Source organism: Sinocyclocheilus grahami, unplaced genomic scaffold (assembly GCF_001515645.1).
Source record: "Sinocyclocheilus grahami isolate Dianchi unplaced genomic scaffold, SAMN03320097.WGS_v1.1 scaffold159.1, whole genome shotgun sequence".
Lineage (NCBI taxonomy): Eukaryota > Metazoa > Chordata > Actinopteri > Cypriniformes > Cyprinidae > Sinocyclocheilus > Sinocyclocheilus grahami.
In genome coordinates, this window is record NW_015505338.1 from 1,462,913 (window position 1) to 1,478,498 (window position 15,586).

Here is a 15,586-nt window from a genome sequence, read left to right on the forward strand (position 1 = left end):
TACATCATAAAAGACATACATATAGAAGGTTAAATGCTGTACCAGGTGCGCTACCGAGCAAGTTTACTACATCAGAGAAGCCATACATATGGAAGTGTAAATGTTGTACCAGGTGCGCTACTGAGCAAGTTTACTACATCAGATAAGCTATACATATAGAAGTGTAAATGTTGTACCAGGTGCGCTACTGAGCAAGTTTACTACAGCAGAAAAGCCATACATATGGAAGTGTAATGTTGTACCAGGTGTGCTACCGAGCAAGTTTCTTACATCAGATAAGCTATACATATGGAAGTGTAATGTTGTACCAGGTGTGCTACCGAGCAAGTTTCTTACATCAGATAAGCTATACATATGGAAGTGTAATGTTGTACCAGGTGTGCTACCGAGCAAGTTTCTTACATCAGATAAGCTATACATATGGAAGTGTAATGTTGTACCAGGTGTGCTACCGAGCAAGTTTCTTACATCAGATAAGCTATACATATGGAAGTGTAATGTTGTACCAGGTGTGCTACCGAGCAAGTTTCTTACATCAGATAAGCTATACATATGGAAGTGTAATGTTGTACCAGGTGTGCTACCGAGCAAGTTTCTTACATCAGATAAGCTATACATATGGAAGTGTAATGTTGTACCAGGTGCGCTACTGAGCAAGTTTACTACATCAGAAAAGCCATACATATAGAAGTGTTAATGTTGTACCAGGTGCGCTACCGAGCAAGTTTATTACATCAGATAAGCTATACATATGGAAGTGTAATGTTGTACCAGGTGCGCTACCGAGCAAGTTTACTACATCAGATAAGCTATACATATGGAAGTGTAATGTTGTACCAGGTGCGCTACTGAGCAAGTTTACTACATCAGAAAAGCTATACATATGGAAGTGTAAATGTTGTACCAGGTGCGCTACTGAGCAAGTTTACTACATCAGATAAGCTATACATATAGAAGTGTAAATGTTGTACCAGGTGCGCTACTGAGCAAGTTTACTACATCAGAAAAGCTATACATATGGAAGTGTAAATTCTGTACCAAGTGTGCTACCGAGCAAGTTTGCTACATCAGAAAAACCATATTATGGAGCTGGTAAAAGTATAGTAAACGTGTTTCAAACTCATAACATGGTATAGCAATGAACTGCACAAAAATAGGTTTTTATTAATTGATAATCTGCCCCTATATCATAAATTGTACAAAGAGGAATACAAGTTGTTGATGTTTTACTGCCACTAGTGTACGTTTCTGCTGGAAACTGCAGATAATAATATGTCTAGGTAGGTTTTTGACATTTTTCAAAGATGTCAAAAAACAGTGCAATATTCTGCTAACAAGGTTTAGTTTGTAGAGACAGAGTTGGTTTAGGGTGTCCTCTACCTCAAACTTGAAACTTAAGATGTCTTAACAGCATAGTTGAAGCGAATAGATCTTTTACATGAATACTTCATCACGGTCTCTTGTCCTTATCTCGTCTTTCTGTGGTTTCACAGTTCTGTCTGCCATTTTGGATTATTGTTAAACAAAATGTGGCCTATGTACATGTAGGCGGTATTTGCGCAAGCTTTCATTTCCAAGACCGTGATGTTTTAAAAATGAAGTCTTACTTTATTGCTTATGAGACTTCATGTATTTTCTGTTCCTTGTGAATAATTACCAATGAAAGCCTCTTCATTGTTAAATGTTTTAGTGGTGAAGGGGCACAACCGCTGAATGTGTATACAAACTTATACATGACACATTTCCTACCTGATTTGCTTGCCCTCTCTCAGGTCATACAAAGAGAAGAAGATGTCTGTGTCCTCGCCGATGGTGTTGTATGTGAAACTCTTTAGGTTGACAAAGAGATGGTGTGGCACAGGCATTCGACACGAATCCCCGTGTCTTTGTCTTCCGCCATCCTGAAAACAGAGAGTTAACAACAGCTTTACTTTATGTCATGAGATGCTTGTTACAGTATATGTTGTAGTGTTATTTTGTAATGTTATGTTAGATGTTATGTCAGATAATACAGTATGTGCAAAGTCATTTTATGGAATATTGTGACGTTATTTTATGTTGTTGTGTTATGTTACAAGGTATATTCCTCCTAGCAACAAATTGCAGCCATTTCAAGCGCAAAATGTGCTTTTTTGGGGAGTTAAATAATGGCAGTAATTTGACAATGATTCATTTGAATTAAAGGGAAACTCCTACAAATGCATATTCAATAAGGTCCGGTGCTAAAATAGCTGTCCACGCTTTTTCAGCACTAATTCTTCACTGCGCGTCTTTAGTAAAACCTGACAGTACCATTTTAACACGTAAAGACAAGTTGTTAGTAAAACTGAACCTATAACATGTAACACTGTAACATAGCATGTAACATGTAATACATCGCATGACATGTAATATGCTACAGCATGACATTCCATAACAAGTAACAATATACCACAACATGATATAACAACACATTGAATAACATTTAATAATATAATGTAAATCTATAACACAACTTGATGTCATTTCATTACATGTGATATGTTGTGACATGTCATTACATGTTATGTTATGTTATGTTATGTTGTTATAGGTGTGGTATATTGTAACATGTTATGCTGTTATACAGTGGTCTCAAAAATAATGTGGTTTCTGGTTATTAAAAAGCGGAAAATGTTATGTGATGCAGGTAGATGTGATAAAATGATACCTGTGGTTACTCTGCTATTTACACTTCTTGCATCTTAAATGTGTATTCAAAAATACAATATAATATAATATAATATAATGTTTTTAAAAACAATATTAATTCTCTAAAATGGAACAATACAAACATGCATATTCATTAGAGCTTATAGCAGTGTGTTGTAATATTTTGGCCTGTTTTACTGACCTATATTCAAAAAGTGCATCATACATAACTGTAAACGGTCTTTTAGCATGACCAAAACAGAGTAAACAAGGTGCTTAGATCAAAATGTCACACTTTAGCCCACGGCGAACCATGACCTACAAAAAAGTTATGTACGTTAACGACTCGAAGCATTTCTGACAAGTCCTCAGATGGTGCTGAGGATGACAAATATACCTGGGATGTGCTTTGTTGGACGCTGTGTCTGCTGGATAGGTGCTGTCAACAGAGAGAAACAGAGAGAGAAAGAGAAACACTGTGGTCACATTTCAGACTAAAATCCAGTCAATGTGTATATACTGTACAAAGCATGCTGACAGCAGTTAAACATATCTTCTTAGCTGTACCTGAAGTAACTGACATCCTTAAAAAAAAAAACATTGTTTCAAATGGAAACATACAGTATAATGTGCATACTGCACACTGTATCTTCAAACCTAAAACAATGTCACACTAAAGTAATTAATAATTCTAGTATCAAAGGGAATATAATTTCCTGTTTGATCTGTAATTGAGTAAATAAGACACTTGCATATAAGGTTTAAATATTTTCCCACAACGCTGTATGGATGTACAGAGCAATATCTCATGAGATATCTACATCTAGATTAATCATATTCACAGAGGCATCATCAGCACAAACCCCAAGCAGAAAACACATGTTCAGAATCGCATGGTGAAACACACACACATACACACATCTTGCCTGGGAGCCAGGGTGACTTATGAGTCTGTGTTTCTTAGCTTGCATCTTTCTCTTTTCTTTTGACTGCATTTAGAATAAATTACCCAGCATTCAACACAAACCCCCATCGGCAAATGCATGGTGGGAAAAGAGGTATGCAAAACTCGTGAACGCAAAAATACAAATTAGATTGTGCCTTCCAGTTCAAAACACAGTGTTATGGTATTCTAGGGGATGTGATGTCACTATGTGGTAGCTAAGGTGTTCTCTGCGGTTGTTAGTACTTTGCATTCTAGTTGCTAGGGAGGTAGGTTTTTGACATTTTTCAAAGATGTCAAAAAACAGTGCAATATTCTGCTAACAAGGTTTAGTTTGTAGAGACAGAGTTGGTTTAGGGTGTCCTCTACCTCAAACTTGAAACTTAAGATGTCTTAACAGCATAGTTGAAGCGAATAGATCTTTTACATGAATACTTCATCACGGTCTCTTGTCCTTATCTCGTCTTTCTGTGGTTTCACAGTTCTGTCTGCCATTTTGGATTATTGTTAAACAAAATGTGGCCTATGTACATGTAGGCGGTATTTGCGCAAGCTTTCATTTCCAAGACCGTGATGTTTTAAAAATGAAGTCTTACTTTATTGCTTATGAGACTTCATGTATTTTCTGTTCCTTGTGAATAATTACCAATGAAAGCCTCTTCATTGTTAAATGTTTTAGTGGTGAAGGGGCACAACCGCTGAATGTGTATACAAACTTATACATGACACATTTCCTACCTGATTTGCTTGCCCTCTCTCAGGTCATACAAAGAGAAGAAGATGTCTGTGTCCTCGCCGATGGTGTTGTATGTGAAACTCTTTAGGTTGACAAAGAGATGGTGTGGCACAGGCATTCGACACGAATCCCCGTGTCTTTGTCTTCCGCCATCCTGAAAACAGAGAGTTAACAACAGCTTTACTTTATGTCATGAGATGCTTGTTACAGTATATGTTGTAGTGTTATTTTGTAATGTTATGTTAGATGTTATGTCAGATAATACAGTATGTGCAAAGTCATTTTATGGAATATTGTGACGTTATTTTATGTTGTTGTGTTATGTTACAAGGTATATTCCTCCTAGCAACAAATTGCAGCCATTTCAAGCGCAAAATGTGCTTTTTTGGGGAGTTAAATAATGGCAGTAATTTGACAATGATTCATTTGAATTAAAGGGAAACTCCTACAAATGCATATTCAATAAGGTCCGGTGCTAAAATAGCTGTCCACGCTTTTTCAGCACTAATTCTTCACTGCGCGTCTTTAGTAAAACCTGACAGTACCATTTTAACACGTAAAGACAAGTTGTTAGTAAAACTGAACCTATAACATGTAACACTGTAACATAGCATGTAACATGTAATACATCGCATGACATGTAATATGCTACAGCATGACATTCCATAACAAGTAACAATATACCACAACATGATATAACAACACATTGAATAACATTTAATAATATAATGTAAATCTATAACACAACTTGATGTCATTTCATTACATGTGATATGTTGTGACATGTCATTACATGTTATGTTATGTTATGTTATGTTATGTTGTTATAGATGTGGTATATTGTAACATGTTATGCTGTTATACAGTGGTCTCAAAAATAATGTGGTTTCTGGTTATTAAAAAGCGGAAAATGTTATGTGATGCAGGTAGATGTGATAAAATGATACCTGTGGTTACTCTGCTATTTACACTTCTTGCATCTTAAATGTGTATTCAAAAATACAATATAATATAATATAATATAATGTTTTTAAAAACAATATTAATTCTCTAAAATGGAACAATACAAACATGCATATTCATTAGAGCTTATAGCAGTGTGTTGTAATATTTTGGCCTGTTTTACTGACCTATATTCAAAAAGTGCATCATACATAACTGTAAACGGTCTTTTAGCATGACCAAAACAGAGTAAACAAGGTGCTTAGATCAAAATGTCACACTTTAGCCCACGGCGAACCATGACCTACAAAAAAGTTATGTACGTTAACGACTCGAAGCATTTCTGACAAGTCCTCAGATGGTGCTGAGGATGACAAATATACCTGGGATGTGCTTTGTTGGACGCTGTGTCTGCTGGATAGGTGCTGTCAACAGAGAGAAACAGAGAGAGAAAGAGAAACACTGTGGTCACATTTCAGACTAAAATCCAGTCAATGTGTATATACTGTACAAAGCATGCTGACAGCAGTTAAACATATCTTCTTAGCTGTACCTGAAGTAACTGACATCCTTAAAAAAAAAAACATTGTTTCAAATGGAAACATACAGTATAATGTGCATACTGCACACTGTATCTTCAAACCTAAAACAATGTCACACTAAAGTAATTAATAATTCTAGTATCAAAGGGAATATAATTTCCTGTTTGATCTGTAATTGAGTAAATAAGACACTTGCATATAGGGTTTAAATATTTTCCCACAACGCTGTATGGATGTACAGAGCAATATCTCATGAGATATCTACATCTAGATTAATCATATTCACAGAGGCATCATCAGCACAAACCCCAAGCAGAAAACACATGTTCAGAATCGCATGGTGAAACACACACACATACACACATCTTGCCTGGGAGCCAGGGTGACTTATGAGTCTGTGTTTCTTAGCTTGCATCTTTCTCTTTTCTTTTGACTGCATTTAGAATAAATTACCCAGCATTCAACACAAACCCCCATCGGCAAATGCATGGTGGGAAAAGAGGTATGCAAAACTCGTGAACGCAAAAATACAAATTAGATTGTGCCTTCCAGTTCAAAACACAGTGTTATGGTATTCTAGGGGATGTGATGTCACTATGTGGTAGTTAAGGTGTTCTCTGCGGTTGTTAGTACTTTGCATTCTAGTTGCTAGGGAGTTCTGGTTGGTTGCTAGGGCATTGCTAGGGTGTTCTGGGTGGAGAGACATCACTAGGTGGTTGCTAAGGTGTTTTTGGTGGTTGTTAGTACTTTGCTTTCCAGTTTCTAGGGTGTTCTGATTGGTTGCTAGGGCATTGCTAGTGTGTTCTGGTTCGTCGCTAGGGCATTACTAGGGTTTTCTGGGTGAGGTGAATGTCACTATGTGGTTGCTAATGTGTTCTCAGTGTTTGTTAGTATTTTGCTTTCCAGTTGCTACGGAGTTCTGGTTGGTTGCTAGGGTGTTCTGTGTGACGTGATGTCACTATGTGGTTGCTAAGGTGCTCTTGGCAGTTGTTAAGTACTTTGATTTCCAGTTGCTATAGGGTGTTCTAGGTGAAGTGATGTTACAATGCAGTAGTCCAAGGTGTTCTTAGTGGTTGTTAGCATTTTACTGTCCAGTTGCTTAATTGCTAAGCTAATGCATTGCTTGGGTGTTCTTGGTGGAGTGATGTTGTTATGTGGTTGCTACAGTGTTTTCAGCTGTTCTTAGCACTTTCTTTCCATTTGGCAGGGTGTTCTGGGTGGTTACTAGGGCATTGCTTTTGTGTTGTGCATGGAGTGATGTTACTATGTGGTTGCTAAAGTGTTCTGGACTACTGGAGTAGCACGTTGCTCAGTTGCTAAGGTGTTCTAGGTGGTTGCTGAGGCATTGCTTGGGTGTTCATGGTGGAGTGACGTTGTTGCGTTTGTTAAGGTGTTCTTCGTGGTTGTTAGTGTTCTGGAGTACTGGACAAGTTAGCAAGTTAGACAAGTTAACATGTTAGCACTTGCTGTCCAATCACTCGGGTGTTCTGGGAGGTTTCTAGGGCATTGCTTGCATGTTGTGGGTGGAGTGATGGTTGTTAGCACTTAGCTCTACAGGTGCTCAGTTGCCATGGTGTTCTAGATGGTTGTTAAGGTTTTGTTTGGATGTTCTTGGTGGAGTGGCGTTGCAATGCAGTTGCTAAGGTATTATGGGTGGTGGTTAGCACTTTGCTGTCCAGTTGCTATGGAGTTCTGGGTGGTTGCTAATACATTGCTCGGGTGTTTCTGGTGGAGTGAGGTTATGTGTTTGCTAAGGTATTTTCAGCGGTTCTTAGCACATTGCTGTCCAGTTGCTATGGTGTTCTGAGTGGTTGATTATGCATTGCTTGGGCGCTTCTGGTGGAGTGATGATGTTATGTGGTTGCTAAGGTGTTTTCAGAAGTTCTTAGCACTTTGCTGTCCAGTTGATAGGATGTTCTGTGTGGTTGCTAGGGTGTGCTATGGTTCTGGGGATTGGCATGATGATGCTATGTGGTTGCTAAGGTGTTCTGAGTGTTTTTAGTGGTGCTTTGCTGTTCAGTTGCCCAGGTTACTAGGATATTACTAGGTGGTTGATAAGGTGTTACTAGATTGTTCTGAGTGTTTGTCGTAATGTTGCTATGCTATTCTGAGGGATTGTTATCTATTTGTTAAACAATTTTTAAAGCATTACTAGGTGTCTGCTAGTTCATCCTGGGTGGTTTGGTTGATAGTGTGTTGTTAGGTAATAGCTATAGTATTCTGATTGGTTTGCTGATTGCTTGATATTGCTATGGTGCGGCTTAAATGTTGCTAGCTGACTGCTTGGCTGTTTTGTGTGGTTGCTGTGACATTTCTATGTCATGATTGCAGTGCTGTGGCATTACTGGGGATTAATTAAGTGCTCTGGATAGTTGCTAAGGCAATACTGGTTGTTGCTAAGGTGTTGTGGGTGGTTGCTAAGGTGTCTGGGTTGGTTGACAGTGGTTAATAAGGTGTCACTAGGGAGTTCTGGTTTGTTGTTTGTTGTTGCTAGGCTGTTTTGGGTGACTGTGGTGACATTTATATGCTGTAATTGCTGGAGTAGTCTGAATGATTGATAGGTGGTTGTCAGGTGTGGTTACTTAGGCCATTGCTAGTGGTTGCTAAGGTTTTCTGGATGCTGTGGGTGGGTGTTTTTTTTGTTCAGGTGGTTGCTAGGATATGGCTAGGTGGTTGATAAGGTGTCATTAGGTTGTATCTATGGTGTTCTGGATGGTTGCTTGTTGTTGCTTTGCTGTAGCTAAAGGGTTGCTAGGTTATTGCTAAGCTGTTTTGGGCAATTGTGGTCAAATTTATATGTTGTGATTGCTACGATATTCTGAATGGTTGTTAGGACATGGCTAGGCGGTTGATAAGGTGTCACTAGTTTGTATCTAGGGTATTCTGGTTGGTTGCTCATTGTTGCTATGTTGTTGCTTGTTGATTGCTAGGCTGTTTTGGGCAATTGTGGTCACATTTCTATGTTGTGATTGCTAGGGTACTCTGGATGGTTGCTAGGGCATTGCAAGGTGTTAGTCATGTGATCTGAGTGTGGTTGCTAGGGCATTGCTGGTTGTTGCTTAGGTGTTCTGGACGGTTGCTATGGCATTGCAAGGTGTTAGTCGTGGTTTCTAGAGATGTTTGCTCATAGTGATGCTTTCCTTAGCAAATCCCTAAAAAATACCTTAATAAGAAGGACTGGGGAAAGGAATCATCAAAGCTGCAAGCATATCATGAGATAAAAAGTGAGATTTCCTTGATATAGTGCTTGACAATGAGGGAGTGAAGTAGAGTTTCATTTGCAAACCCAGTGGAGGATTTCAGGCCGAACTGAGAAATGTCTGAAAACAAATATTTTTCCTTCTGTTCTCACTTTCACCATCAGGGAGGCTAAACGCGTGCATGGCGGGACTCATTAATCTAAAATAGTGCCTTGCGGCACTGTGAGCATGGCAGATTGTACAGCCATGTTACAGCATGCTTCTGTGAGACTTCAGTCCCTGACTAACTTATATATGTATATTTTTATTTTGTGAAATAAATCTATGTTACCCATTTAGCAGACACTGTTTATACAAGGTTACTGTACATTACTGCAGGTAAAGGACTAACATATGCTTAGTGCATGTGTCTTGCTCAAGGGCACAATGCACAATGCAAAAATCTCAATGAGTCAAAATTAAACCTGAAACTTGTGTATCGCAATAAACAAACAAACAAATAAATAAATAAGGTTATTCATTTTGTAATACAAATATTGAATTGAAAAATTATATTTTATTTTATTTTAAAATAGATCCTGTCACGAATCCGGTCCATGAACTTCCATCTGCTAGCCATCAGAGGTCACCCTTTCCAATTTCATTGACTGGATACAGAGGAAAATAAATAAATAAATAGGGTTATTTTTTGTAATGAAAATATTTTTTATGTCAGTTGACTATTTTATTTATTTTTTTTAATTTTTTTTTTAACTTTCAAAACAAATCAATCAAACAAATAAATAGGGTTATTAATTTTGCACTAAAAATATATCTATCTAATATATATCTATCTAATATTTATTATCTATCTTTAAACTAGACTGTCACAGGTTATTTTATGGCTGCAGAGGATGAGGATGAGGACGATAATTAAAAATTAATTGAAGAAATCAATTACCAATGTATTAATATAAAGATAATGAACATGTTGTTAAAAGTAACAAACTTACAATGCACATTATATTATATTATAAAGTTTTAAATTTTAAACATTAAATAAATCAGAAATGTCTATTTATTTGTCAAGTTATTTATTTAACTACATTTATATTTCTGTATTAATACATTTATAATTTAATAAAGAATGCATTTTCAACTAAATTAATTACATTAAATTGAATTGAGTGGCACTCTATCAAAGGAACTTGATGTTCCCTATGAAAAAGAATATCTTATGTCTGTAAAACTGTAAAATTGAGCTTTTGAAAAGACAGTCATGTCATTGTTTTGCAAAAGAAAAAAAAAAGAAAAATGTAAACTTCAAGATTTATTTTCTCGACAGTGTTACTGCAAAAGCCAAAAAAAATGATGGAATGAATATAGAAAGTGAAGAGAAAACAGATAGCTGGAGTAAATTGTGTGTGAACAGTGCACATGTAATCCAGAACCAGAAAAGCTCGGCTCTTTGATTTAATCTATCTTTTGCTTCCCTGAAGACAATTCAGCAGCAACTTCTAAGAAAACGAAAGGTCTCGAGTCTCTGCAGCTTCGGTGCTCTCTGCTGCCCGAGGCCAAGTAAAAGTCTTCTCACATCTCTGTCTCTCTGTTCTCTTCAGAAGCGTGTTTCTTTCTTCTCTTTCTTTATTTTTGGTATTTGTGTGAAACTCCTCCACCTCCCACATATCGAGCTATACAAATCTCTCTGTGACCTCAACATTTGGCTAGTGCACTTAAAATCGAATCGAGATTCAGCTACTCTACCCGAGAGTGTTTGCTTTTCCTCTGAATTTAGCCCCAAAAGTTAGTGAAACCTCTTAGTCAAATTCTTTGAATAGTGCTCTTTTCTTTTGACTCGTTCCTCAAAACTCTTTCCGTTTCTCTCTAACTTTATAACTTCAATGGTTGAAGGAAAAACGTTGCCAATATGAAACTAAACAATATCAGGAATATCACAATTATTTTAATGTGTCTTAAGTTTCATAAAGACTAAAATAATATTTTATATAACACATAACAACATCTCTGATTTAAACCTAGTGGTAAAAATGCAGGTGGATTTGAGAAATGTAATTCATTTTAACTTTGTGATTTAAAACACTGATTCAACTTAATTTGCTGCAAAATGGAAGTCACTGTTTGGCATTTGCATGCTTTAAAAATGATAAATATTTATACATTTTAATAATATTAATAAACTGTACATATTATAAACATTTTATATTATGAATATAACAAAAGATAAATATACAACAACAACAACATCAGTAATAATAATGATAACAACAACAATAATAATAATAATAATAATAATTATTATTATTATGTTGTTGTTGTTGTTGCAAATATAGAATTACAAAACACCATGAATATGAGATTAACAGGTTCTTTTTTAAGTTTCATGAAGACGAAAATTATATTTTACAAAAGACCCTAAACCCTATCAGCAAAAAGTAGATTTGAGAAATATGATTATCTTTAACATTGATTCATTTCAAAGAACTGATTCAACCTAATTTACTTAAAATGGAAGTCAGTGTGTGGCATTTGACAATATAAATATTATTAATAAGGTATACATACCATACTCATTTAATATTAAAAATAGCTGATTGGTTTCTCAAAAAAAAATAAATAATCACAATGTATTTCACAATAATACGCTTTATTTAAAACAAAAATTACATAATTTTAGAGAAAATACCAAAAAAAAATTGCGATATATTAAATATAATTTTTACAACGATAAGCTTTATTGGACATGAAGTGCTGATAAATTATTGTTTCATTTTACAGCCAAACTGAAAAAAAAAAACACAATACTATTTAAACTCTAATATTGAATCACATTAAATTAATATCTTTTTTCAAGCATTAACAATTTTAAGCTTGCGTATGTGTGGATTTTATATTATATATACGATAACGTTTTATTGAAAACTGTTTCTAACAGGTGCTTTCAGATTGCAGCCTGTGGAAAAGCTATATACTGTATATCCTAAACTGCAGAATACAGGTACAGTGTTGAGGTAAATTTAGCCCCTTTGCTGCCATATTGTACAAAAATCCAGTCCCACACAAACCCAAACATAGATACATATGGCACAAACCTGTGCAGACATCATGGAAAAAGATCCGTCAAATGTGTGAAATAAATAAATGTACAGTATTAGCAGCTTTTCCACAAGCTGCCATTCAAAAGCACATGTTCGTAACATGCTGGTGTCGAAACCGGTTTCCAGTAAACCGTTATCATCGTCAAATAGCGGTCTAGAGAATAAAGTGAATTACTGAGGGTAAAAAATAATCAAAAGCTAAAAAAAAGCTTATTTTTTATAATTTCCGATATTGTTTCTTATTAAACTCCAAAGGGTAACTGCTCCATAAAGCTGAAAATACGCTATGAGGCTTTCTGAAAAATAGAATATGTAAATGTTTCATTCTGATGAGGCGTCTTGGGAATATGCTCTCTAATGGAGTGTTTAAAACATTTCTGCTGTCTAATTGTTCAGCTCATTCTACATGCGGGAACTCGGCAACATCTGCGCATTATGCCTACATTATGCACATATGCAAAACAGTTGCAGGAATACATTAAAACATTAATTCCTGCTCTCGTTTACACGGATGACTCACATATTAATAAACTCATTTTTGTAGAACTTGCTGTAATTCAAAGCAAGAAAAACACTAGAAGATTAAGTACACACCAAAATACAGGTCATTATTACAACTGTACACTGAACAAAAATAATCACAAACAGTTTTATGATCATAAATAAATAATGACCTGAACTTTAATTATTATTTTTCAGTGACATTTAAGAAATCTTTTAGGAATTGAAGTCAGTCTTCTTTTTATTCTTAATAGTTTCCATATAAATGAAAACTTAAACTGTAATACACAAACTATTAAAGTAATATAAATGGCATTAAACTGCAAAAAAACCATATATAGTTGCATAAAATAATATAAAACAAGCATAATTAATAATATAGTATATTATATAGTATAATGGTATAATATAGTATAATAGTATATATATAATTTACTTATTATGCATGTTTTATATTTTATTCATACAATATTTACTAATTATCAAACAGTTTTATGATCATAAATAAATAATGACCTGAACTTTAATTATTATTTTTCAGTGATATTTAAGAAATCTTTTAGGAATTGAAGTCAGTCTTCTTTTTATTCTTAATAGTTTCCATATAAATGAAAACTTAAACTGTAATACACAAACTATTAAAGTAATATAAATGGCATTAAACTGCAAAAAAAACATATATAGTTGCATAAAATAATATAAAACAAGCATAATTAATAATATAGTATATTATATAGTATAATGGTATAATATAGTATAATAGTATATATATAATTGACTTATTATGCATGTTTTATATTTTATTCATACAATATTTACTAATTATGCTTGCTTTATATAATTTTATACACACACACACACACACACACACACACACACACATATATATATATATATATAATACACAAAAAAACTCACTACAATATCATTTAATATTATAAAATGGTATTATTTAATTGTTTTGTATGATGTAATCATTACTTTTATTAATTAATTTTAGCAATATTTATAAAAAATAATTACCTTAATTTTAATTATTCTTCAGTGTATATTGAACAGACCTTTAAGAATTGAAGTCAAAGCCTTCTTTTACTTTGAATGGTTCACATATAAATGAAAACTTAAACTGCATTATATAAAATATTTAAGAAATATAAAATGTTTGTACCATTTGTATGCGATATTTTAGTATATTTGATTTATGATTTCATACTTTACTTTTATTTTCTTTTTACATGCATACTTCACACACATATATATATATATATATACTACACAAAAAAACTCACTACAATATCATTTAATATTATAAAATGGTATTATTTAATTGTTTTGTATGATGTAATCATTACTTTTATTAATTAATTTTAGCAATATTTATAAAAAATAATTACCTTAATTTTAATTATTCTTCAGTGTATATTGAACAGACCTTTAAGAATTGAAGTCAAAGCCTTCTTTTACTTTGAATGGTTCACATATAAATGAAAACTTAAACTGCATTATATAAAATATTTAAGAAATATAAAATGTTTGTACCATTTGTATGCGATATTTTAGTATATTTGATTTATGATTTCATACTTTACTTTTATTTTCTTTTTACATGCATACTTACATATATAATAATTTAAACCAGAACTGTAAAATCATAATGCTATATGAGCAAATAATTCAGCAAACATGACCTAGAGTCATATGCACAAGCATCTCATAAATAAAATATTTGAATAAAGGAAGCAATTTGCATGAATTGTAACTCATAATCCTTGCAAAAACATCTCTTATATGTTTTCCTCACATCCAACAGCGGACGTTATAGTGATTTACTGCTTCAGGGATGAAAAAGCATCCATCGAAAACCCATCGAGATGCAGTCACTGTACTTACCATTTTGTAGAGATCAGAAACGCTGATCTGGTCCGCATCAACCATTTCAAACTCCTTCCTGGGCACCAGATCTAAGCCTAAGTGTCTGTTGAACACAAGAAAACAACAGAACACTGATTAACATAGACTCCTCAAGACTGAAATACTTAGAATGTATAATATAGTGGATAATAAAAGAACAGACGATCTGTCAAGCTGTTGTGTCCACCTGTTGTCACAGGCATTTAGCCATGCGGTATCTTTTTTTATCCATAAATCGCTACATTGCTATACGCTAATATCTCACACAGTGGTGTGATGGAAAACATGACATATGAACTTTTCTAGACACATTTTCCACACATCTTTCCAGGTTTATCCACACAGAGCTGTACATTTTGAGAGGCTCATATGGTAAAGACGCACAGAAAACTGCTAGCGTTAGCACTACATGCAGCTGTCGTAGTGTAGAGCTATAGAAACAGGTATTGCCCTCATAGCCTAATAAGTGTATTGTAACAGGTATTGCCCTCATAGCCTAATAACTGCCCTCATAAGTGTCTATGAGATTAACTCATAGACACTTATGAGTTAATCCAGTTTAAGTTTTCAAGGTAATTATTACATCACTTTCATCCTAATTATGAAAGTGATGGCATGCCATAATGTATCCTAATATAACATAAACATTTATTCTCTCAGATATCTCAGATGTAAACCATGTTGAAACCAGCATATGCTGGTTAGGTATGTTTTGATGCTTGGATGCTGGTTTAAGCTGGTCCTTTGCTGGTTTAAGATGGTCCTTTGCTGGTTTATGCTGGTCCTTTTGCTGGTTTATGCTAGTCCTTTGCCAGCACATGACCAGCATAAACCAGCAAAGGACCAGCTTAAACCAGCAAAGGACCAGCATAAACCAGCAAAGGACCAGCTTAAACCAGCAAAAGGACCAGCATAAACCAGCAAAAGGACCAGCATAAACCAGCAAAGGACCAGCATAAACCAGCAAAAGGACCAGCATAAACCAGCAAAAGGACCAGCATAAACCAGCAAAAGGACCAGCATAAACCAGCAAAGGACCAGCTTAA

At 34.6% G+C, this 15,586-nt stretch overlaps 1 protein-coding gene across 14 annotated transcripts in view; it reads right to left on the reverse strand.

The window, feature by feature from the left end:
* Positions 1-15,586, reverse strand: part of LOC107592830 (dedicator of cytokinesis protein 3-like) — a 275,733-nt gene that overhangs the window by 87,097 nt on the left and 173,050 nt on the right. For all 14 annotated transcript variants that reach the window (XR_001610031.1, XM_016282388.1, XM_016282400.1 and 11 more), the window contains 3 exons: positions 14,520-14,604; positions 5,675-5,716; positions 4,352-4,503 (listed from right to left, as the gene is read on the reverse strand). Coding sequence is in view for 13 of the 14 variants with exons in the window: in XM_016282388.1 (XP_016137874.1) it covers positions 4,352-4,503; positions 5,675-5,716; positions 14,520-14,604 (279 nt within the window). In the remaining variant the exon portion in view is untranslated. The remainder of the gene's footprint in view (positions 1-4,351; positions 4,504-5,674; positions 5,717-14,519; positions 14,605-15,586) is intronic.